The sequence below is a fragment of the Trichoplax adhaerens genome, genomic scaffold (assembly GCF_000150275.1).
Source record: "Trichoplax adhaerens TRIADscaffold_2 genomic scaffold, whole genome shotgun sequence".
NCBI lineage: Eukaryota > Metazoa > Placozoa > Uniplacotomia > Trichoplacea > Trichoplacidae > Trichoplax > Trichoplax adhaerens.
The window spans coordinates 2,306,669-2,333,063 of NW_002060944.1; the positions used below are offsets into that span (position 1 = coordinate 2,306,669).

The following is a 26,395-nucleotide window of genomic DNA, read 5'->3' on the forward strand; positions in this document are numbered from 1 at the left end:
CTTCCCAAAATTGATAGCCAAATTCACATCGCTACTTTATTTTTCATCTAAATCATATAAACAAACATTACTTGTAGAACGGAATTTACATTATACCGTATCGACGCTTATATACTCTATGTTACTTATTACGGTAGTAAAAACTTTATTTCGAATTCAATAAGGGAATTTGATATGATTAAGTATTAGATACTGTATGAATAAGCCAAAGCGTACAATATATATTGAATGCCAAAAGCTGTTATTTGAGTCGATGAGTTTAACAACTTGAAAAACTGAGATTGAATATTTAAATGAATGTTTTTTCAAAGTATTATGCATACCATCACAACAATAAAAATGATCAGTGAAATAGCCATGATTTTCACATTTGTTGGAATGGCTTGCTTTTGAATAATTCCGAACAGTTCTTAATAGATGAAAATGAGATTATTATAAATACTCTTATAATTCATCTTTATCGCTGCTGCCGTCAGCACTTTCACCATCACCAGCAGCATCAGCGTTTTGGCCTTGTGGTGGTGGTGGAGAATCTTTATATAGCTTTGTTGTAATTGGTTGGACAACGTCATCTAATTCCTTCTTTTTTGCTTTTAATTCTTCGGTTTCAGCATTTGGATTTGATTCTAACCATTGAATTTTATCCTCAACAGCAGCTGCGATGGTTTTCTTATCCTCATCGGACAGCTTTCCTCCTAGCTTTTCTTTGTCGCTAATTTGATTTTTAAGCGAGTAGGCGAAGCTTTCAAGTTCATTTCTTGCTTCCACCTTTTCTTTGAGGACTTTATCATCATCAGCAAACTTTTCAGCATCATTAATCATACGATCAATTTCATCTGGTGATAATCTGTTCTGATCGTTGGTTATAGTGATTTTTTCCTTCTTACCAGTACCTTTATCTTCAGCTGAAACTCTTAAGATGCCGTTCACATCGATTTCAAACGTAACTTCAACTTGTGGAACTCCACGTGGTGCTGGTGGAATACCGGTAAGATCAAAATTTGCGAGTAAATGATTGTCTTTCGTCATAGCACGTTCACCCTCGTATACTTTAATGGTAACTACTTGTTGGTTATCGCTAACGGTAGAAAAAATCTGCGATTTTTTAGTGGGTATAACAGAGTTGCGAGTTATCAACTTCGTCATTACTCCACCAACAGTTTCGATTCCAAGGGTTAAGGGATTAACGTCAAGGAGCACAACTTCACCGGTGTTCTCCTCTCCACTTAAAACACCTCCTTGAACAGCCGCACCATAGGCAACAGCTTCATCAGGGTTGATACCGCGACTTGGTTCTTTACCGTTGAAAAAATCTTTAACCAATTGTTGAACTTTAGGAATACGAGTGGAACCACCAACCAAAACGATTTCTTGAATTTCGCCTTTCTTTAATTCAGCATCTTCCAAGACTTTCTGTACCGGCTTTAGAGTCGAACGGAAAAGATCCATGTTCAGTTCTTCAAATCTAGCACGAGTTAAACTTTCGGAAAAGTCCTCCCCGTCCAACAATGATTCTATTTCGACTCTTGTTTGATGTTGAGAGCTAAGAGCACGCTTAGCTTTTTCAACTTCTCGGCGTAATTTCTGCACAGCGCGATTGTCTTTCTTTATATCTTTACCTTTCTTCTTTTTGTACAATTTGATGAAATATTCCATTACGCGTTGATCAAAGTCTTCACCTCCCAAATGAGTGTCACCATTTGTGGCAACTACCTCGAAAACACCATTGTCAATAGTCAATAATGATACATCAAACGTTCCCCCACCTAAATCGAAAACCAATATATTCTTTTCTCCCTCTTTTTTATCTAGACCGTATGCTATAGCCGCTGCGGTAGGCTCGTTGATGATTCTCATTACAGTCATACCAGTAATAGTACCGGCATCCTTGGTAGCTTGGCGCTGGGCATCGTTGAAGTAAGCAGGTACAGTAACTACGCTGTGAGTAACCTTCTTGCCCAAATAGGCTTCTGCAGTTTCCTGTGCGTTAAAAAGTCGATGAATGCACAATAATGAGTATGCTGTGGATAAATTTTTTCCAAGTCACTAAATAGCTTACTACGCAATTATGTAACGAGACTGAGCGTAATACATACAGTAGATGGCTATCAATTTACCTTCATCTTTGACAACACCATAGCGCTAATCTCTTCAGGAGCAAAAACTTTCTTATTACCTTTAACGTCAACTTCAATGTGTGGTTTACCATTCTTACTAATCACAGCGAAGGGAAAGTACTTAATATCTTTCTGCACTGTCTTATCATTCCAATTCCGCCCAATTAATCGTTTTACGTCAAAAACAGTGTTTTCTGGATTGGATGTTAACTGATTTTTCGCAGCATCGCCAATTAAGCGTTCACCATCAGCGGTGAAAGCTACATATGAAGGTGTTATACGATTTCCTTGGTCATTAGCTATAATTTCTACACGGCCATTCTTAAATACTCCTACACTATATAATAAAAAACCAATTTAACCATCTTTAATTTAATTTAATAAGCAGTAAAATCGCTAATCAAGTCAAACTTAAGTTTCGTACAGCCTGTACAGAGTACAGAATATATCTACCCGGTAAGCCTGATTAACGAAATATTACTGTATATACGCGTATACATGCAGTAATAATATATGCTGCATAAATACTAACATACTCATAAAAATCTGACTATTTTGCAAGAAAAGCGTCAATTTGCTACAATCTACAGATTAAATCAAAAACAATTACTCGTATATACAGTATATACTGTAAGGTATAGTGGGTATGACTAAATTTGTACTGTTACTACCGTTGCTCATCCTACGATAGGAAGCAATATTTAACTGCTAACAGAAGGAGCATTCTATACAGAATCTATTAAATTACAATAATGTTATCAAAGATTACTTTTGCCAGGCGATATTCGGATAAAATTAATTCTTTCATGTACGCACATAACAATTAGCTTGTTTTGAACCTTACCAGCTGTATGTTGTTCCTAAATCGATACCAATAACGGTGCCAAAATTTTCTTTTTCTTCAGCTTTGCCTAGGACCAAGCCATTGAGCACGCATACAAACAGAAGAACCTGAACAAATTTATACGACATTTTTCAAATCGAAAATCTTCAACAAAGACTATATAGGCTCGATGAAGTATATTACTGTTGAATTCTACTAAATGATCACAGAAATGGTCACTTTACTGATACACGTGGATTGAAACTTTACTACAACTCACTGATAAGGTCAAAATTTACGATTGCAACGTGAATGTAGCCGAGCTTAAATAGCTGTACGAAACATCGTGGCCAATTCTGATTGGTGTAAATTGTGCATGGTGTGGCGTAGGGTGATTGGCCATCCATGTCATCACGTGACTAGTATCATTTCAATGTTATAAGAGGTGCAGTATTACTGTACTGTACAGTGTACAGTACAGTACAGCGTCTTTAATTGCGTTTTCTGTACTGTACAGTACTTTTACTAAAATATCTGATACGAAAATAATGTTGCTATACTGTACAGTACACTACTGTACACTGCACTGGATTACAGGCTAAGTTACAGCCATACAGTACTGTACTGTACTTTATAAATGAATGACGCAAGTTTCCGTTCCGTTCAGAGATTCTATAACTGTACTGTACCGTACTAGATTTTTCTACTGTAGAAGTCCCAGTAGTAAGTACAGTGTACAGTAGAAAGTCCCTGTAATACTAAGTAACGTAGCGCGTGAATTCGGACAGCTCTGTTCTAGTTCACGTAAAGTACAGTACTGCTACGTACAGTATGTACTGTACAGTACAGTAAGTCCAGTAAAATGTTAGTCTAAACGAGTCACAAATTATATACCGGTAGTATTTCAATTCAAGAACAAAAGAACTGTTAAATGGTGTACTTTTTATTCAAGTCAAATTATACAGCATATGCTGTAATTAACCATGAGCTAAGATTAACTAAATTCATGATTAATATACTATACAACAGAGAGGCTTAGATTTTAATCATGACATGAGATGGGAATTACTTTACTTAAATTCTTATATCACTACAATATTACGACAGCTAGCTCATATTTGAATTAAACAATTCTGAAACAGTTCGTGAGTTAGTTGACGATATTAGCTTTATATAAATCGATAGTACACCGCAGCGTTCCGCAAATAGGAAAATTCTGATGCTTGACCCAACCTGAACTCGACCGACTTGAAACTCAGCCAACCCTAACTTTTATATTGGCCATTGCGGAGCGCTGGTACATCGTACAATGACTATTAAATCGGAATAATTGTAGTCTATACTACAGCGACTGTTTACTGTACTGTACAGTAATTGCGTGTTAGTAAAGTACAGTATGTACAAAAATGTGATAATACTTGTACACGAATTATTAATAATAAATTTGAATGAAATTAAATGAATCTAAGTAATTTTTGGCTCATGAAATATGACATTACCATCCAGACCTCCACTTGCGATTAGCATATGAGCTGGCGACCATCTGTGAAGGTAAAAATAATGTTCAGTTACTGTATGATATACTAATAGCAATGATTAATTTGCAAGAAAGGCACCAAATTTAGTCCCAACTATAAAATGGACCTAGAAGTCAAGCATGCCTCCATATGTCCGTGTAACAGCTGAAGGGTATTAAGTTCAGTAGGATAGTGAGATTTCTGCAATAAATATAAACAAATAAATATTCTTGCCATAAGCAAATTTCAATCTTATACTTACACGTTTTAAAGGCTCCGAAAATTCATAAGGGCAACAATTATGATCATAACTTAGAAGTCGCACCCTGACAATGTAAAACCATAGACCTCTTCAGCATTTAGTGTCAATTTGTGCATGCATTCAACATTGATATGATCCTTACCCGAATCCATAAGGCGAGCAGATTACTTGTCCATCAGCTCCAAAACTAATTTCTTTAATGTAATCTACACTTGGCCGAAAATTTGCTTCTACTTTATAATGTGTTAATTGACTTTCATGATGAGCACTTTATTCATGAATAAAATATAATTCTAAATTATGAAACAACAGGGATAAATTACTGCAGTAATTTAATAAGATTTACCGATCAAATGAGGAAAAATTCAATCCATGTACACTTAGTAGCTAGTAAATGTAAACAGCATAGGTAATAAGTAACATTTATTAAGTAATCTTCCGTATGATAAGGTCACACGAGATGATACCTCAAGAACAGACAAATAGTTATCATCTGCTAAGGTAAAACGTGTTATTAGGTTCATTGATTGCGGGTGAAAATCCATAGAATATAATCCGTTTCGGTGACATCTCTCTGACTGATAAAAATGGACAAAATACTCGTAAACCGTCGCAAGTTGCAATTCCCAATGATTAAAAATAATAACGTACAACATCAAATAATTCATCGGGGAATGTTCTAATAATTTCAAATGAATTTTTAATTTCATTCTCTTTTACTGACGTTGGATTACTGAAAAAGGAAATATTTATTTAAATATTGAATCAAAATGATAAATAATAATGATAATTATCCAATTTTTGCTAGAATATGTACTTGAGTATTTCAGAAGAAATAACTGTAGGAATTAGCTTGCCTTGAGAATACGTAGGTCGAAGGTTGTCCTGATTAAAATTTAATATTAAGCTAATATTGCATTACTTGCTATCAAATATTAAAGTTATAAAATCCGTTTTGTTTAAAATTAGTTACCTTTAAGCTATTAATGTTCAAATTTCTTACAATAAGTAGATTTCCATCTACGGTGGCGATAGCCTATTAATAAAGGGCCAAACTTTACACAATTTCGAAGTAGAAACAATTATAATTATTAACTGCTACTGATTCTAAAATATGTTAGTTCTGAAAATTCAATGTACCAGTTTTTTTTCATCTGGTGATAATTTCAGTCTAGATATACCAGTAGCTAAGTATACCTTAGTTGTGTTAAACAGAAAATAAACGACTACAGTACCAATGCTAAGAGATCAATTTGACAGTGAAATTTAGCTAAGAGGGCATTTGCAAGTAAAGACAGTTTATGTCAAAAGACATCATTAAAAAAGAATTAAAACAAATCTCATAATTTATGTTCAATTTCTATAGGCACTAAAATCTGTAAAGTATGTGATCGATCAGTACAACAAAGTTGCTATAAATTTTTTTAATTTACCTCACAATCGGTTACTTCATTATTCGCTTGGGATCGAAGCGAATTCATGTCCCAGGCTCTATACATCAATTTTAAGATTCTAAGTCAATAAATGCTAAAGCTTTGCAAAAATGCCAATTTATATCCAAATTTTATTATTATACAGAACACTGAATTGATATTAGTCATGAAATAGAAACGATATATCTAGCTCAACATAATGCTGTACAGGGTTAGAGTTTTGGCCATTATTTATGTTAATTATTACTGCATAATTATAATTTTATCTTACTGGGCATAATTCCATATCTCAACATTTATAAACTGCATCGATCTAGGAATCTTTAAATTAATATCGAAATGCTTATTTCTATTTAATCGGTAATAGCCTACTGTCAGACTAGTCCTTCTCGATATTTATCTACTGTACCATTTAAAGACACTGAAAAACGTTTTCTAGGCTACACTATGAATTCAAATTTTATTGAAAAAGCAGTTTACTTATAGTACAATAACATAAACCTTACTTAATTATCGGACTTTAGATAATATTATAGAGGTATGTAATTACAGTATCTATACAAAGATATAAAACATCCTAAGTAACCGCATTATCAATGAATACCAACTTATGTATCTGTCGAAAATGGGATAAATATCTGTCTACGAAAAGTTATTTCGTAGCATTCATACATAAAATAAAGTGTTACATAATCTTTTGTACCTTATAGTATCATCGAAGCCTGAAGTTATCAGCACCTTACTTGCAGCACAATATTCAATACTCTTTACCCAGTTCCTTTAGTATAAAGATGCGTAGTATAATTTTAAAGACATATTGAAAGAATTCTTAAATCTTTAGAACTCGTAACACTTTCAACCAAGTCATTCAAACACCTTATAGTTTTATAGCTAACCGAATACCTGTGACCCTTGAGGGTAGTTAACTTTGCTTTCGTGTTACGAAAGTCCCAAACGGCAATGGTATAGTCATCTGCTTGTATAAAATGGAAATATATGGTATAGCCTTAGGATTTATACTGGTTAAATCAGACTAAAACTAATTTCTATCAGAAAGTCCGAATTTTAGTAATTATCCATTCAATAAAATCCAGGGAAAGCAAGATAGTAATACCTGAACAAGATATAAATAATCTGTTATCTAGGAATCTGTTAATATTGAGTTATTCAATTAGTACAAAAGCATTCTACATGTTCCAAAATATGCGCACCAAACAGTCTACTAAGGTTATCCTAAATGTTTACTATTTACATTTTAATAATTGTACCATCAGAAAAATTAGAATAAATATGCACAGTATAATACCCACATTTTATAAATCCTGCATAAGACAAATTATTACGGCATTATATCACCATACTAAAAGTTATGTTAGTCTTACTTTTGCCGCATTTACTATTTATATATTAATTCTGAAAGAAATACAGACCATCGCTGCGTTCGTAAAAGTTCAATACAGTATAGGCCAAGAATACTAGACAGCAACTAGTTTAACTAGCATTATTTTTAATTCAAAGCCATTTAATGTCGCGGATACAGTATTTGTAAGTTAGGATTAGTAACGTATCTAAATAGTATAAGATGTATGTTTACTAAATCAAGTGAATAAATAAATATCTAAATACTGGTTAACGGAAAACCTAAAGCTGAACCTTAATAGAGTCTGTGCATTTTACTGTTACCGTGTACTAATACAGTAGTACAGTAGTTCTACAAACATTATCAATATTACATTATTACAAACCGTACAACGTTAACACAGTCAGAATGGGCTGGAAAGATCTCTTTTATTTTTCTGTGAGTAATGCAGTCAAAAATAAGGATAGATCGTCTCTCGCATGCAGCGAGAAGGCATGAGCTTTAAGTTAAAATATTTAAAAGAAAATTAGTTTTCTAGTCACTAGATTACCGATATTGTCAGAATATCATCTATAATACAGTAAGGGCTACATTTTTATTAATAACAATATAGTAATAATCATTATATTAGAGTCAGCAACAATAATCAACATCCAAAATCCACTCCAGTTACTCCGATCCTTTTATCCCTTATACATGTACAATTGTACATCCTGCTACATTACTGAGTCTTACTTTATCAAATTGAAATTTACCCGTCAGGATTAAATTCGACATTAAATATTGAGTTACGATCATAGCCGCATTCCCCATTCGATATTACTGATCTAAAGCTTTTAAATTCTCGATAAAGGTAAGGCTTGATAGATCTCTAATAAAACGGAACGTCAAGATTATAATCGAAATTTACGCTTGCTGCACGTAAAAGTTATTTAGTTGTAGATGTAGATAATAAATAGAATCATCAGAAGAATATCATATAATATAAATTATTTTGGGTAACAACGTAATCTGCTGACACTGATTTTGCAGTACTCGTGAGGTGTAGTACACATTTATTAGATTTCAAATTTTATCACTACTTCTACAGTACCTCCTACAACGTGCAGCCCTATAGTACTGTACAGTATACTGTATAACTACATGCGAAAATTCATAACTTAGTGCTTGTAATACATTTACTCTTTAGTACAATATCACCTAAGGCAGTTAGTTTATCCAGAGTTTATGGACAAAGCTAAGTTATTACCATAATTTTGTAGTGCTAATCCGACGTACTCGTATATAATAACTAGTATAACAAAAATCCTACATCTCGACTGTTTGGAATGTAATAGCAATACGGAACAGGATCTCCTAACATTTGTACACTCTCCAAGAATAATAATAATTAATACGTGTACTGTATTTGTCAGGTCTAACTGTATATCATCATACGAGTATAATGCTAGTCGCACACTTTTCAATGCAAGTGCACAATAATGTCAACTCCGTCTTGTTATTTACAGTTAATAGGATAAATGCGAGAATTATTTACACTTAGTCTATCTCCGCGTTCACGAATTTTTAGGTAATTCGCAAGCATTTTACAAGACGTCAAAACCAGGTGCGGCGTACAAACACTGATTCTGTTTGCTTGACCTGCCAAAGTTGATCGTCCCACCAAAAGAAAGACACGGTGCAACACTAGTGCAACACTCTGCACAATGTTATTGTTCAATCTTAAGGCCTTAAACCATTAAAAGTCAATTAAGTGACTTAAAACGCACCTTTTAAGACTCATCGAACACTATAGTGTACAGTACGGTAATGAAAATTCCCCTACTAGTAACATCCAGCTTTTGGATATTGATACTACTGTATATTCGTACTGTACTGTATGTACTGTATTAGTAACAGTATTACATTTACTGTACATTTTTACATTACATTTAAAAAAGAAGCAGGATTTTACTGTACTGTACTGTAAATTGTAAAGTACTCAGTGAAATGTACTGTAAATTGTACACAGTACATACTGTACTGTACAGTACAGTACAGTACTGTACGGTAATGAACTATCATACTGTACTGTACAGTACTGTACAGTACACCCTTTACAAACTCAATTGTCATCCCCTGAGTACAGTGTACTGTAGTGTACAGTACAGTACCGTACTGTATATTCACGTACAGACGGATCTCAAGCAAACCTCAAGTCGTGTCTCCCACTCCCAGAAAATCATCCAGAGCCAGGAAGAAGCCTCTAAAACTCATCGAAACTCTAGTAACACACCAGCCATAGTACACGCATAAATCTATACTTCATCTAGTCTATATTCAGTAACTGTTTATGCATGGCGATAGCAGACCTATCCATATCTTAACCAGGAGATGTAACATAATGAACTATCGTATCAACCCTATAGCACCGTACGTACATTCACGTACGGTGAACTGTGCATCGCGATACAGATGTGTCATGTGTATGTATCGTATTATCATATAAACTCAAGAATTAGAAGTAAAGTGCATATGAATAAATATCTATGTATATCCTGAACACGCTCAGTCTTCTTGCTTCTCTCTCTATAAGATACTAATATCTATCTTATCCTCTACATATCGGAAGCATCCTTTGCGAGTATACCATCCGCTAACACTACAGAGTACAGCTCAGGAGCATTTCGTAACTTCCTTCTTCCTCCACTGAATTATACTATGTTCTGTTGAGACTTGTGAGTAAACCTGGATGCATTCCCTACTTGAGACCATAGAGGTTAGGAAAGAACCTCTACCACAGTTCGACATAAAATTTCACGCCATATTTGTGCAGTAACTTTTATTATAAAACTTTACGTTTTACCTGTAAACATAGAAATATGACAGAAAGCCTCCATGGCTGTAACTAACCGATTTCATCAATGCTGGTTAATCAAATTTTAAGAGGTTTCAATTGCCTCGATATTATTCAAAACACTGATTACTCAAGCATAAAAGAATAGCATGTCAAAAGAGTAACCGCTTCTTGTTTAGTCATGAAATATAATCGTACTTAAGAAAAAACATAGTTCGCTGTGAATTTTGTGTTTATTTCAAAAGAGAACGACATCCATGAAATGAGCAAAAAAGCAAACCAGAAATCTGTCATCATTGTTCGGCTATCTACAGTACATGCACGTACATTTATATTTACTCAAGTACAGTAGCTATGAAATAACAACTAATGAATACTAAGATATAGCGAACGCAATTATCGGCAAATACGCAATTTCCGTTCAGGATTGTTAAGGAATATTTCAATTCTATTTTCATATACTATAGCTATCAGCACTGAATTCTAGAAGTCATGGCTATTACAATCAACTTTGCATTTATTACAGGAACTTTACTAAATATCCATCCAATATCGACAAAGACGTCGGTTAAAGTTAACCAGCCAACTGTATGGGACCTCATTTGTAAAATTTTTAGAATACTTACTTTTCGATCCAGCGTTACCTTTATCCCTCATCTTCGTCCTCTAAAACCTCCTCGTCATACTCACCTTCACTCTGAGCAAAATAGTATCAGGAGGATTAATAATAAAATACAATCGTGATTGGAGTTGAATCATAAATTTATAGCATAACAAACTTCAAAATCATCGTCTTCTAAATTTTCTTCGCTGCTATCATCCGATATTTTCTCTTTCTCCTTTTCTATTATTTGCTCAAGGTTACTTTCTTCTACGTCTTGGTCATTAAAGACGTCACGTCTATTATTTTCATCAACGGAATCTTGAAACTCTGTATCTGTTGAAAGAAATATTGTATGATGGCATATCCAATAAAAAACTGTTACTACAATTCAATACATTTAAGTTGTTAACCTTCAGACTCATCATCTACAACAACTACATCTTCATCATCCTCAATTTCAGCTTCCGCAGTATTCTGCAATATGAATCAGTGAAGCAACGCTATAAGAGTTTGTACTTGTATAGTAATACAAAGATAAAATTAAACGCAAACTTTTGGTATCTAAATTACAGATTGATAACTTACTATATAATACTGAAGTGGATTAGGAAAGATGTCATCTTTGATAACATCACCAATGTCATCACCGTTTAATACGTGATCCTGACTTGAAAACCAAGAGAAAAAGCTCTTATAGTGATCTTCTCGTCTCCTCTTTGAGCCTGTCGTTACAGTATTTTCAATAGCGGTAACATCCTGCAGTTAAATGATTCAAGACTGAGAGAAATAATAAACAGATATTGATTGCTACGGTAAATCAAGATTTCACCCTACCATGCCTTCCTTCCAATCGATTCGTGTACATTTTGTGCTTATAACATTGCCATCATCATTGTACTTAATAATGACATCCTTTTGAATTAACTTATTTCCTAAGTAAGGATTTTCGCTAAATTTCTAGGATATACGTATTAAAGTCAGTAATAAAAATAAATTAATTTAACTTTACAAGAAATGGACAAGTAGAGCAATCGCACAAACTAACAAAAGTGATCCTATATCCTGATTTTATGTCCTCGTATTCCCGAACATCGATCGATTCCAAGTAACTGAGGACATCTTCGTCCTTTTCATTAATTAGACAGCCAATGGTAGGATGGCTTAACAACTAGGATATCACGGTAATAAACAAATACAAATTCTCAATTCTTTGAAAGAATTATTACGTCGCGTTGCATATCAAAATCGATATCCGACATCGTTCTGGATTAATTACCCGCGATTATAAACGCAAAACTGTAGACTCATTGCAGATTGTAGATATACAGCGAGGATAATCTCATCGTATTTAAAAAGAAAGAATAAATGATTTTTATTGCTTACTACTCATTAAGGTTAAGTGTAACCTACGAGCTTTAGAGAGTTCAGATGAAATGTCACTTTACTGCAGCAGTAAATCGATACAACTGGGCGGAATATCTTGTAAAGTAAGTGAGTGCCCTGCCATGTTTGCGAATAAAAGATAACTACTACATTTTCATTCGTTTGCTAGACCCGTGATCAGTAAAAGCAAATTTGTGGACCAACCACAAAAAGACTAAGCAGTCAGTATAGTACAGTACCTTAACCAATGGACACTTGCAGCGTAATGCAATGAATAATACAGTATCGTAGCTAGCTGCGTAAATATAATTGAACATGGCCGGAATCATCACAACGATGCACTGTACACACACATCAACAGCAGTTAATCATAACGAGTACGTAGGTTAAAACTTTACGCTCAGTTGATACTTCACGAAGAATTTGCGAAACTATCCTTTTATATTTGTAATAACTTACGACAGTTATCCAAAAATGTGGAATCTTTTCAATCAGTTTCGCCCTTTTTAAGTAATAAGGTTCCCTAATTGTATTGTATTTTATTTCTATTTGCAATATTTCGTCCGCTCCTCTTTCGTTTAAAGCCTCAATTTGAGATTGGATTAGTTCTATATTCTCTAACACTTCCTGATGTTCATAACAAACTTCTTCATAAGCTCCTACGTTACTATTATCTGATGGGGCATTACTTTTTAACACTTTCTTTGCGGGTTCTGCCATGATAACTACTGTACTGTAGAGTGTACGAGAGAAGTGAAGAGAGTATGTAACAAGTACAGTACACTTAAGCAATACTGGAAGTTGTGGACTGGACTACGGCACAGTACAGATTCCATATCTAAGCAGTCTGTAGTGCTGTACTGTACACTGCACAGTACAGCGTCAGTACAGTAGTTAATCGATAGTTACAGTGCACATGAACACTAGAGACCCTCTTATACTGTACTGTACTGTACAAGTAATTTGTAATTTGCAAAATTTTTACACACGACTGTACACTGTACAGTGTACACTGTGCAGCGTACAGTATTTGGTGCTATGGTAACCAAGATCATACCAAAACGACTGCTGTCTTTTCATTCTTTTTAATAACTCGTATTTCATACCCGTTTTTAATGTAATGATTTTTATTGTAACTTCGCTTTCGTATACGTATTTCTTTTGTCACGTCGTGATACAGTTGAGGAGAGTACAGTAATACTAGCATATGCTGTATCTCACTATCGTGCTTGCGGGTGAGCATTTAGTTAACCAGATATCATCAAACTTTTGCTAAATTTTCATGTTCTTATTTATTTACGTATTTCATTTAAAGTCATTGAAGTAGATTGATTGATTGATGCCTAATTTAAATATACAGTGAAAAGAGTTTATAAATACTGTTAAAAACGTGCAAATCTTACTTTTATCTTGTTATCTTAACGACGAATGTCATAGTAAAATAAAAGGAATAAATGTCCCTAGAATCAGACATCACACGAAACTTACCTTCTCTGCAATTTCAATCAGCATTCGATGAAACTGATGGTCACTATTTACACCTTAGAATAAGAAGTTATATACTAACTGTTGCAGCTTGTGCCCAGGCTACGTACTTTGTTAGCGTACTTAATGAATTACGACAAGTGGTATTGGAAGAATACTCCTCTAGAGTAGTTCATAGGCCCAGCAGTTCTCGGATTCTAAATACATCTATTCAGCGTGACCCAGTTAAAGTGGGAATTATTGGCTGTGGTAGACTTGGTAGGCAACTGGCCACCTCATTATTAGCTTTTGCAGGTGTTAGACCGGAAGAACTTTTTATTTCTACAAGAAGACCGGAGCTGTTACAGGATTTAGCTCAGCGAGGCGTTTGGTGCAGTTTTGATAATCAGTGCCTATGTAATAAGGTTAATGTGCTTTTTATATGTTGCCTACCGTCACAATTTGGCACTGTCGCAAAAGATATACAATCTTTTTTGCTATCGAATACGATTGTATATAGTCTAGTTGGTGCAACCACAATTGATAGAATTTTACAATCCTTACGATTCGATAACGTTATTCGTCCTGAATTTTCGTGGGCAACGAATGTAACAGAGAGAAACCTTGAAAAGCATTGGAATACTTCTAAAGATATTATTCAAGCACTTTATGATTCAAGAATAATTGCTTCTTGTTGTCCTTTAAGTTTAAACAAAGAAGGTAAGTATAACAAACGCTATAAGCTACTACAATCATTATTATTTTGTGCTTTAGCAAGCATAAATCGAAATAATTGAAAAATAAACTGACAATATCCGTATTTAATTATTTCGGATTTATCTCAGAAAAAGACACCAATATCATTTACGGAAATTTATATTTCTTTTTATACAGAAGATATAGTTAACACATCCGAGCAGTGGGCAGAAGTTATCATCATGGCATTCATCAATATGTGTACTGAACTGAAAGTTTCTAAAAATGACTCCGTAAAATTATGTAATCAAATTATATTAGGATTGCAGGATAACAGCACAGAAGAACACGGATTTGTTATTGAAGATCTTCAAGCTGTAATTCCCAACGATCAAATAATCTCAAAAGAGTAAGCAGATATAATTTGATTATAATGACTTAGAGTATCGATCCGAAGTTCTCGTATAACATATAACGATAAAAATTATCTTAACAACAACTTTATTATATGTAGGGATAATATCACTTCTACAAACACAGATCGCAGCACAAAACTGTTCCCAATTTTTAACTTCAAATTAGCGTATTTCTCTCATACTCATATTGGATACAAAGTTTGTTATGAAGGAATTAGAAAGAATTTTATTAAGAATTTTAGCTCCAAGTTTGGGAAAGTAAAGGTTTGGAAAGGCTACCGATCCGAAAATTTAACAAAGAATTAGGATTCTCGCTTGATATGAGCTTTTTATTCGATAAATTTATAATTACAATTACTCGCGCTTCGTTAGGGTTCTGTAGGTCATTGATATAATAATGTACCCGTCCGTATTGATAATGAGATGAATTTTTATGCGGTATTTATACAATGTGTACCTTAAATTTACTCTATACCATATTTCCTCGATATCAAATACTCAGTACAACATATGAGTATTCACGATAACTCCTAGAATATAATTTTCTTTGAAATTTGAGAGATTTCATGATGTTATAATGATTTCGTTCTTGCTTAATTAACATACGCGTATCTTATTATTATTTATAATTATTCGCTTATTATTTAGCATTATAATTTTATTTGTAATAAATTGTACATATCTGCGTTCGATTTAGTATACGAGCTCGTATAAACTTTACTTTAATAACTGCTATTAGACCTTTCAAATCTGAAAAGAAATATGAAAAGGTCAGCCACCAACGACTTCTAGACTAGTAACGTTAGATGCACTTCTTACCTATGAACGTTGCTATGTAAATCGGGTAAATGGCAATATTTTGAAAGACTACACTCAATGCTTGATTGTACTGTCTGTCGCACAGTACTGTATGATTGTCCGTGAAAAAAACTGGCAACAGATCGAGGCTATGAAAAATGTAGTGCATGCCAGAGTTATCTACGTATTACACGGTACAATACCTTTATCCAGTAATATAATTGATGGTACAGTAATATCATATTATTCAATAATAGTTATCGGAGTCTGTTTACAACATAATATCACTGGAGGGAGATTAGCTTAACGATGATATACTGTACTGTATTGTATCACTTTTGCAATCTACAGCACTGTATAACTCAAATTTTTACCATTTTCTACTTGGGTTGGCGCGACATCTTACTCTTTAATTGGCATAAAAAATCTGAATCATAGCCTGTATGCTGAGTATTTGAGATATCGAAATCAACATCTACAGTGTACAGTACAGTACAGTATACAGCAGTACGTTTTTAATGAGCGAAACGGCGGGAATTATGAATCGAATGCAGAATACAAATAGTATTCTACGCATACTCAGTTCTGTGCAGCACTGTACTGTACAGTGTACATCAGTACACTGTACTGTACACTGTACAATGTTACAATCGTGGACAGATGAACTAGTGAATTCTGGCTATACTGTAGTCAGTAGGCAAGCTTGGACCGTGACATATATACAGTAACGTACATATATAGAACACAGAACATAACCCTACTGTACAATAATGGCCACTGGGATTAAGAATTCTCTGTACGCCTACTGTGGAAAACAGAAAATCACTCCCAAATATACCGTGAAGGCATGTGGTGGAGGTTTTGTTAGCGAAGTGGGTATCACTTTAAATTGTAAAACTTCTAAAATCCAGCCATTGAAATAAGCATGAACTCTGCTGTACCTTCATAGTTTGACAGTCAATCGTAAGCAGCTTCATTCGTTACTTACACAAGTATAAATGTAAGCTCTGAAATGTACTTACATGCGTTTATCGTAAAGGCAGAGATAGTTCATGCCACATGATATTGAAAGAAACAGAGAATGGTAAATTGTGCTTTACCGTGTAGCATTAGGTTGTGCAAGATTTGTATCTAGCGTAAAACTTCTTTTCAGTTTTCATCATAGAAGTAAATAAATTTTACCTCTATGATTTACACTACTCGGCTTATGTCAGCTAGACACTGTCTTTTTGCAGTGTTTTAAAAACCAAAACTCAATCTAATAGTAAGTTAATCTTTCGCTATTAATAAGTCAGATATTACAGTAAATCCTTTTTTTGTCTCCATCGTTAATACTCGACGTACTTGCGAAGAAGTTAGTAATTACAAAAATTTCAATACATAGAAGCGTTCTATGATGTAACTTCGAAGACGTGAGAAAACCTGAAATTTTTTAGCCAATAGTGAAGTTTACTCGTACTCGTCGTACATTAATTACACTCTGAGTCTAAAAATGTCAAAAAGCATATCAATACTAGATCATGACTTATTAAAGAGTCGAAATGATTTTTAACCCAAATTAATATTTCCACTATTAGTTATTTAACAGGACTATGATGTTCTATAATATATTCACTTATGTTGCAGATAAATCTCTTAACTAAATATAAGTCAGTTACGTATATACAATAGAACAGTGCGCCGCTTCCCAAGACCTGAGGATTATGCAACTATTACTGTTAAGACTCCGATAATGTCCTAGTGCTAAATATATCTGTGACGAAGGCTGCACAAGAATTCAATATGCACTTAGTCTCACTCATACAAAGCATTAAGGTCTAGAATGCTCACTACTGACCAAAATCGGAGATTATTGAACGCAATGATATTTTAATGAAAACCTTTAAAAATTTTGTCATCGTACAGTATGTCGTTGTGCCGGCATCAAGAAGACAATAAAATTTATATTTTTCTTGTTGAGGGCATGCTCTAAACGTATCATAACATGGATCTACTAGGACACCATGATCGCGATCAACACGCCACAACATCATCTAAAGACGTATCATAAAAATTAATTATATTCTTCAATCCGAAGCTGTCCTCCGTTTAACTTGCTTAAAATAAATTCCGTGAAGAATTTACCTTTAGTGCAAGTCAAACGAAGACATATGCGTACTGTAAAACTGAATCACTTCAGTCTGCAAATAATTAAAAAAGCTGAATCTAAATATAAAGTGCAGCATAATTGTTATATTTTGGTTAGGTTCGTGTGGCTAATCATGACTATGTAGGTACAGGAGTAGCGAGAAACAAAAAGAGTGCACAAACAGCAGCCGCGCTTGATTTTTGTAGATATTTATCGAAAGAGAAATCAATTATAATTCCAGGAGCTGTTGATATTGAGGTATTGACTGTTGACTCTTTAATCAACTGTTAATAAATATAAGAAGAAATTTAGCTTATTAGCTCTTTCTCTGCGTAATGTATTTACAAGAACTCATCATGCCTTTAATGTCTCATGCACTAACCAGGATGACTACCCAAATATTGTATATCTTAAACTTTTGCATATTAATACAAGTATAAAAATGCGGTTTAAGATCGAAAAGTTGCTGCTTATTTAATAGATATCTGTAGGTAATTAATTTCGAATCATTTTCTACGTTCGGCTAACTTATTGAAATTGCGATGTAACGTTACGAAATCAAGAATAGTCCGCTTTTGCAACATGAAGATAGACCTTGCTACCAAGGTTAGCAGATAGCTAGTACTTTCCTAATAACCAATTGCCAAACTACCACCGACTCAGTCTACCTTGTTATTCTTGCTAAAAGATAAGAAGATCTGTAATCAAGACTCTGGATACGAACGTGTACTATCATCTAATAATAAAAGGAAGGCTGAACAGGTATAAGATGCATAGCGATGCGTAGATTATTTTGAACGGGAGAAGTGCAAATATTCGGCTAATGGAAGCTTTCTCTACTATCCTGGCTTCATTTTCTTAAGCTACTTGATGTCGATGTGTTGGAATCTCCCGACTTAGCCGTAAATGGTTACTGGACCTTGCATAATTCTCGTCCTCGTCTCAATGAATACTTGCAGAAGAATAATTTATCAAACGATTTTAAATATTTCACGATCGGATCTGATGATGAGAAGTATTATATACTTTGGTTTATAACAAATTAATAAATTTCTGTTCTGTAATTCTAATCAATGGATCTATATATATGTTACATTAAACATATATAAGACGTTTTAGAGCATCATTTTCAATATACATCGATAGTTTAGCTAAAGGTACTGTGGCATAAGTTCATAAATAATGTTTCTACATACTTTACTGTTGGAATAATCCCTTCTGATTGTAATTATAATACTTAGAAGTAACTGCTGCTGAAACTGGTTTCACGAAGGAAGAGGCTGCTCAGTTATGCTGTTTGTCTGTAGTTCGGCAGTTATACTGTCTTAAAGAAATAGAATCTTACACTCCAAGCAGAAAGTCTAAAGTTCGTATTCAAAGCCATGCATTAATTCTCCTCGTAGTATGTACTTGTTTACAGGTTTCTGCTACTCTTTAAGCATGCTACAGTATGTATATGTATGTTTGTCGTTATACTTTCATTTTTTATGTACAAAAATATCATATTTTAATTTATGCAGATTAATCCTAGTGATCGTAATAGCGTTGGGGCGTCAAATACCAATACGAAATTTAATGGTACTGGTTTTACGACAGCATCCTTTACTGTTGAGGATGAAACAGATATAGTCGAAATGAGAAACAGAGATGAAAAATCTGTGATGCGTCGTGGTAGCTAACAAATTCTGTACAGTTAAGAGACTGCTAAGGACCTATTACATTGCTCTCATTATTTCTCTCTTAAATTATGTAGAGAATGAAGCAATACCCCATTACTTGACGACTGCAACAAATAATACGGTATGTATTTATAAATCATTTTTTAAGATGTAAATTATAATTATCGTACAATACAAGATCGTGACCATTTAATACGATCTATTTAATATTGAAAATATGAAGGACAGTTCACACACTGTATCAGATACTGGAAATTGGACTATGGAAAATTCTCGCCCGAAACTTAATATATATTTACAAAAGAATAAGTTACCTCTTAATTTCGATTACACTTCGAATGGACCAGATCATTTAAGGTTTGTTCTAAGCTATTGTATACCTTATTTCAAATTCTTGTTTCGATAATTTACAATATCCTATTCAATTGTTTTACTGTAGAACATATACTGCGTCGATGACGATTACCATTAAACACTTAGGCAAAGGTACTAGATATTAATTAGGCAAGGATAATGGTACAGAGAATATATTTCAATTTAAATTGGCAACATTTAATTCGACAATTTTTAGTAATTACTGGATCTGGCTCTGGACCTACCAAGAAGCAAGCAAATCGCATGTGTTCTCTCTCATTAGTTGGACAATTATATCGACTTGGAGAGATAGAGGCTTATTTTTCCGAATTAACTGATACGACGAAGAAAGAAGAACAAGTAAACTCCTTGAAATTACTGCCTAAAATTTAGGCAACGTCATCAAGACTCATATAAATATTTCTTCTTACTTTATCAGAATGCGGGACCTTTCGATTTTAGAGTCTCAGATAGCATTTTGTCTTCTTTAAGAAATATTACAACTCTATTTGAATTTTGCCCTCAGGTTAGTTAATCATCAATTTAATTAAAAAGAACATCTCTTTTCTGAATTAGTTTAACAATATCTAAATTATTAAATATTAGGAAAATAATAAACCTTCCGAAAGTACGTTATTTGAATCTCCCCGCCAATTCAAAGTCGGCCAGAACGACTGTGGTACGGATAGTGTTATAACTTGGCGATCGCCTTCTGTATCATGGAATCCGTGGACCAATTGTGAAATTTCTATAGTAATTACTTTCAATTTTATTAAGGATTAACATACTTCTAAATACGAGCACGTTTATGTTAACTTATAGTGTATGGTGCATCTTTATATTATCTATTCTTTACAGAATTCCAATAAGAATACAACAAATAAGCAGTTATTTACTGAACAACAGCGTAAACTTAAGTTCGAACCTGCTTTACAGCAGGTAAGCTCTAGCTAACAGACTGATTTTACTCTCTTCACATACATTTGCGGCAACATTACATCCGAAGAATTAAGATTAATTTATGAATGGCCTGTTCTAGAGAATCCTAGAACGTCAAAGTCTTCCTATATCAAGATCGGCCGTAAGAATATTGGATGCTATTGACTGTAATCCAGTAGTAATCATTTGCGGAATGACAGGCTGTGGAAAAACCACGCAGGTATTACGAAAATCTAATCCAAAAGATTAAATGTTTAATAGTAATCAATTAAAAGACATCAATTTGTTAGGTACCGCAATTCGTTGTTGATGATATGATTGGTCGAGAGCGTGGATCAGATTGTGCTGTTATAGTTACTCAGGTTTTTACTGTTATTAAATATTATGTGTTTCCAAGTTGAAGATACAATAAGCTCATACTCTAGTATCGCACTGTAGCCACAACGCATCTGTACGATATCAATCGCTGAAAGGGTAGCCTATGAAAGATGCGAAGTTTTAGGTGAGAGCGTTGGTTACTGCGTAAAATTTGAGAAGCTGCTACCTAGACCCCACGCTTCGATATTATTTTGCACTTCTGGTTGGTAAACAACTTACTGATAAGTTATTATCTATATGCTTGATAAATCTGGTACTTTTATGCTTTTACCATAAATTTATAATTTTTATAATAAAAGATGTACTACTACGCAGAATGGAATCAGGATTGAGAGGTGTATCACATGTGATTATAGATGAGATCCATGAACGCGACCTTAAGGTTACTATTTTATTAAGAGATTTTAATATAAGACTTACAGTAAATGTCAACATCTATTATGTGTACTACATTTCAGACTGACGTGTTACTACTGATACTGCGAGACATGATTAGAACATATCCAACCCTCAAAGTCGTTTTGATGTCTGCTACAGCTGATAATGACGATATATCTAGTTACTTTGGAAAATGTCCTATAATCAACATAACTGAAAAGTGTTATTCGGTTACAGGTAAACTAAAAAGGTTTATTTAATGGTTTATTGCAGTGATACACAAAATTTTGGATGTGAGCTATGTGATGCTAAATGAACAAATTGGTTTTGTTATAGAGTATTTTTTAGAAGACTGTGTAACTCTTATTGAACCTCAGGTTAGTCTACTAGCATAGACTCAGTTTCACAAGTTTTTATCAATAGCTCGTCTTGATCAATATCATAAAATGACTAATTTTTGAATTTAATATCTTTCAGGCCAATGTTAATGCTGATTCCCCACTATACGAAGCCAGTAGCAAAGAATTTATTTTAATAGAGGTATTATGTCATTATAGGGTAATGCATTAACTATAAGTACTTCTGTGATCTAAAACCCGCTTTTTTATTTCTAAAAAGAATTTGCTGTGCTACGTCGTTAATTTAAACGTCTCTGGGAATATTCTAATATTCTTACCTGATTGGAATGCTATTTCTACTCTGTATCACTTGTTAAAGGATCACAAATTATTTGGTTTGTCAACTTGCTTTACGATATTAGTTGCAATTAATACATTAATCATAACGATTTAGTGAAATACAAATCAATGAAACGAGTAATGCCTAATACACCTTGTATTAATATTAAGTAGGTACAAACAAATTTCTTCTATTACCTCTCCATTCACAAATCTCTCGAGAAGCACAACGGGATATATTTAATGTCAATAAAGCAGAAATTACTAAGGTAGTAACAATGATATTTTAGATTTACAATGTTTATGAACTGATCTAATTATGTCGTTTACTTTAGGTTATATTATCAACCGATATTGCAGAATCAAGTATAACGATTCGTGATGTGGTATTTGTTATCGACTCGGCGAAGTAATTGCAGCAGATCCTATCGGAAATCATATCATATGTAATAAATGCTTCGATTTTTGTCATTGTTTGCGATTTTAGAACCACTATCAAACGCTATTGTGCTCGGGACAATTCGTGTTCGTTCGAGACTATATGGGCTTCTAAATCTGCTCTCAAACAGCGGAGGGGTCGAGCTGGAAGGACTCGACCTGGGTACTGCTTTCATCTTTGCACCACTGATCAATATACCAAGTAAGGGTTAAACCGACGATATAGCTGATACATGATGTACTATAACTTACAAATTACCGTAATCGCCCTTAGGCTACCACAGTATCTCGTTCCTGAAATATTAAGAAGCCCGCTACACGAAGTCATTTTGATATTAAAGCTACTTAGCCTAGGTAATCCTGCTACTATTCTTAAGAGAGCATTACAGCCACCTTCATTAGAAGCTATCGAAGTTGCGATCTCATTTTTAATTGGTAGGTCTGTCAGGAATTGCGTTAAGCTCAAAAGCCAGTTTTCTAGCGTATTTAAGGGATATTAACTAAAATCTACATATTATCGAGCAGGAATTGGTGCAATTACCAGAATGATTGAATTTACTGATGTCGGTTTGATCCTTTCTAAATTACCAATCGAACCACGTCTTGGTAGAATGATTATACTCAGCTGCATATTTAAGTATGAATTGTGCATTGAATCTCATTAAATTTCTTGTAGGAGTAATATCTATATTCACATCAATTGAAGTTTGTTTTCTAGTTTAATTATATTGTGTAACGATAGTAATATAATACTGAAACTGATTAATTAGATGCGCAAATGCAGCCTGTATTATCGCCGTAGCTGATAGCTTACCCGAACCGTTTGTTATAAGATCAATTGTTGATGGTCCTACCTATTTGCATAAACAGTTCTCGAGTAAGCGTTATAGCGATCATATCGCGGTTTTAGGAGCATTCCAGGCATGGCAACGCGCTCGGTTAGTTTTAAACAATTAATTAGCAGATAATTTGAACTGCTTTAATGGAGAAATGTGATTTTTATAGGTATTTTTGAACGTATAACATGTTTCGATTGATTCTATTGTTGCAGTAATGCTGGAATTGATAGTGAAGAGAATTTTTGCAAAAATCACGGACTATCCGTATCAGCTTTACGATTAATTTACGAAGCTAAAGTTAGTTAAATATCTAACTAAGCATGACCACCCAACGTTTTAGATATTGAATTGATGGTTTATTAAATACTACTCGTATATAACTCACATCAAATGGCCTTTGTCTATTTAGAATTGGTTAATAGAGTTACTAATTCATACTGGGTTTAGTGAAGGTAAAGAAGAGTCTTATGCTTATTCCAGACCTTTAGACACCTTAAATGACAAATAAATTGCTATTACAGAATGCTTCTCTAGGAGACGAAATCTCCCTATCATGAATGAAACTGATCTAAACAATGTAATAAAGGACGAAGCTAACATTAATTAATGTATAATATTTATTTCTTATAACAACGAACAGGTAACGAGATGTCAATTCTTTCTCTATTGCAGATATGTGCTCTTCTATGTATTGGCTTTTATCCCAACGTATGTGTTTATAATAAAAACAATAAACTTCGGATGAATAACGAACAGTTTGCCCAGATACATACATCATCAATTAACTATAATTGCAAATCATTTCCTTATCCTTTCTTTACTTACTCGGAAAAGGTATATGATCTCTGTTCAACTTGACTTTATTGATTTGTTGCTTAATAACGTATAGTAATTCGATTAATTAATACGTGCATACAATGACAATTTGTTAGATACATGCAGAAGTTATCTATTTGAAACACTTGACGGTAATATCACCATTACACCTATTGTTATTTGGATGTCAGAGAATCACGTGGAAAGATGACCTGGTTCTACTTGACGATTGGTACGGATAGATATCTGGTTGTAGTAAAAAAATATTTTAATATTCATTGAGAGTTACTTTTACAGGATAGCCTTAAGAATGCCTCGAGAAGTTGCATGTATGATTATCTCTATTAGACAAATTCTTGAAATGCTAGCAATTCGAACTGCTAGTTCGCCTATGGTCGCCAACCGATTAGAAGATAACTACGAAAGAGCTGTGCAGTTAACCCAGCAATTGTTTACAGAAAGTTTTGAACTCCATAGCAATCTGCGATCTATCAGGTATTAGCGGTTTCTGGTAATGGTAGAGATAAAAATAATCTACCTTTCAATTCATTTCGACCCAATTTACTCATCTAAAATTCTAGGGGAGTTTATACAGCCATGAACGAAATTGTTACCTTAGAACCTAACACCATTAACAGAACCAGTAATTATTCATCATCTTATACCGGTAAAGTTTATTTAAATGCAGAAGATTTATAAAGTAGATTTAATGATTAAGAGTATCTGCATCAACTCTGAAATTTGTTTTGCTTGTATCAATTTTATACTTTTATCTGTTTGAAAACTTGTTATATAGATTTTGTTAACTAACTTTAATGTCATAATATCGTACAGTTATCTATGCTAAATAATATCCCCCAGGCTTTACAATCGAATAAAATAATTTTTGCTTTGAGTACATGTGCGTCAAAAATTACCGATTTGTTTGTGAGATAATCTTGTAAATTTTGTCTCATTTCTTATTTTATGATATTCATTACTAGTACAAATTTTATACTCATAGACTAAAATTTAATAAGTAAAATGAAGCAACTTGTTTGATGTAATGTTGTTAGAAATATTATTTCTTGAAATCAATGAATTCATGTTGTAACAATGCTGTAATACTATAATTTGCACCGTGCAACTGAATTATAGACTATATTACTAAAGAATCTCACTTGTGATATTTCACGTCAAATATACACAGACAAAATTAGGATTCGAGAGTAAAATGATCATATAATATAAACATATTTCTGCTTGCTAAATTCGAGTGCACCACAGTAGATTTAAATACCTCGCAAATACATACAAATATTCTTAAATTTACTCTCGGTATTACCTCTCTATTACAGACTTAAAGATTATGTACTTGTATACTGGTACTTATGTTACAAGCAATAAACAAGGTTTCTACATAGGTATAAATACGAATGTTGTACCGAATAAACTGATACGCTTTAACACTGAAAGGAAACGCTACAGAAGTTCCATACAGGCGAAACTGGTGCACACTAGTGAACGCTTAACTAGGATCTCAAGCAAAATATATTTGCCAATTTACGTCTGATTCATTCTATTGTGCCTTCCCAATCAATTTATACTATATCTAATCGTGCAGTAGTAGTCTGCTGATTGAGTTATACGTCCGTTGAATTAATTATTCCTAGTTCCTTATATTGTGCTTCTATATAAAGCTTCTCAAAACTGTGCCAAATAGTAAGCTACCGAATCAGTTTCTGTTCCGTTGTCACTGAATAATAGTCGATTTATATTTGAAAATTAGTAACGAAAAAATAGTAAATCCATCACCATTTTCACTTATCATGCAAAATTAAATCGCTTATAATTAATTTATAATGGCTATTATTGTAAGTATAGATCTAAAAATTAGTATAAATTTAATTAAAACTAATAAAGAAAATTACTTTCCTTAAAATCACCAGTGTAGAGGGTGCTTCTGGTAACCGAATTACGTAGTGCTTTATATCGTAATATCATCAGTTCTAAATATTGTTTTCATCGTAGCCATTAGCTCTTATTGTATTTGAGATACTTGACTTCAATCTACAGCACCA

General features: G+C 33.6%; 5 protein-coding genes across 5 annotated transcripts; 2 read left to right on the forward strand and 3 right to left on the reverse strand.

The window, feature by feature from the left end:
• Window positions 1-299: 299 nt before the first annotated feature.
• Window positions 300-3,089, reverse strand: TRIADDRAFT_63625 (uncharacterized protein; the record flags this gene model as incomplete). Its single annotated transcript, XM_002109793.1, has 3 exons — window positions 300-1,980; window positions 2,118-2,454; window positions 2,962-3,089. 3 exons carry the CDS (start codon window positions 3,087-3,089, stop codon window positions 445-447), a joined length of 2,001 nt encoding a protein of 666 aa, XP_002109829.1. The 3' UTR covers window positions 300-444.
• Window positions 3,090-4,404: 1,315 nt separating this feature from the next.
• TRIADDRAFT_53111 (uncharacterized protein) lies at window positions 4,405-10,391 on the reverse strand (the record flags this gene model as incomplete). Its single annotated transcript, XM_002109794.1, has 11 exons — window positions 4,405-4,483; window positions 4,585-4,658; window positions 4,720-4,783; window positions 4,862-4,987; window positions 5,066-5,106; window positions 5,187-5,297; window positions 5,693-5,755; window positions 6,153-6,210; window positions 6,856-6,930; window positions 7,056-7,128; window positions 10,358-10,391. 11 exons carry the CDS (start codon window positions 10,389-10,391, stop codon window positions 4,405-4,407), a joined length of 798 nt encoding a protein of 265 aa, XP_002109830.1.
• Window positions 10,392-10,994: 603 nt separating this feature from the next.
• TRIADDRAFT_53112 (uncharacterized protein) lies at window positions 10,995-13,055 on the reverse strand (the record flags this gene model as incomplete). The annotated part of the gene is made up of 7 exons (XM_002109795.1): window positions 10,995-11,045; window positions 11,128-11,285; window positions 11,363-11,426; window positions 11,538-11,708; window positions 11,787-11,909; window positions 11,998-12,120; window positions 12,795-13,055. 7 exons carry the CDS (start codon window positions 13,053-13,055, stop codon window positions 10,995-10,997), a joined length of 951 nt encoding a protein of 316 aa, XP_002109831.1.
• Window positions 13,056-13,789: 734 nt separating this feature from the next.
• TRIADDRAFT_53113 (uncharacterized protein) lies at window positions 13,790-15,217 on the forward strand (the record flags this gene model as incomplete). The annotated part of the gene is made up of 3 exons (XM_002109225.1): window positions 13,790-14,519; window positions 14,817-14,904; window positions 15,010-15,217. The coding sequence occupies 3 exons, from the start codon at window positions 13,790-13,792 to the stop codon at window positions 15,215-15,217; spliced, it is 1,026 nt and encodes a 341-aa protein (XP_002109261.1).
• Window positions 15,218-19,733: 4,516 nt separating this feature from the next.
• Window positions 19,734-24,837, forward strand: TRIADDRAFT_20896 (uncharacterized protein; the record flags this gene model as incomplete). The annotated part of the gene is made up of 24 exons (XM_002109226.1): window positions 19,734-19,873; window positions 19,956-20,002; window positions 20,088-20,230; window positions 20,310-20,396; window positions 20,477-20,623; window positions 20,729-20,809; window positions 20,910-21,029; window positions 21,100-21,171; window positions 21,248-21,389; window positions 21,487-21,569; window positions 21,646-21,802; window positions 21,902-21,942; window positions 22,043-22,105; window positions 22,184-22,298; window positions 22,414-22,511; window positions 22,578-22,651; window positions 22,730-22,882; window positions 22,955-23,115; window positions 23,206-23,317; window positions 23,451-23,618; window positions 23,732-23,816; window positions 24,168-24,353; window positions 24,452-24,567; window positions 24,633-24,837. The coding sequence occupies 24 exons, from the start codon at window positions 19,734-19,736 to the stop codon at window positions 24,835-24,837; spliced, it is 2,796 nt and encodes a 931-aa protein (XP_002109262.1).
• Between the last annotated feature and the right edge of the window lie 1,558 nt (window positions 24,838-26,395).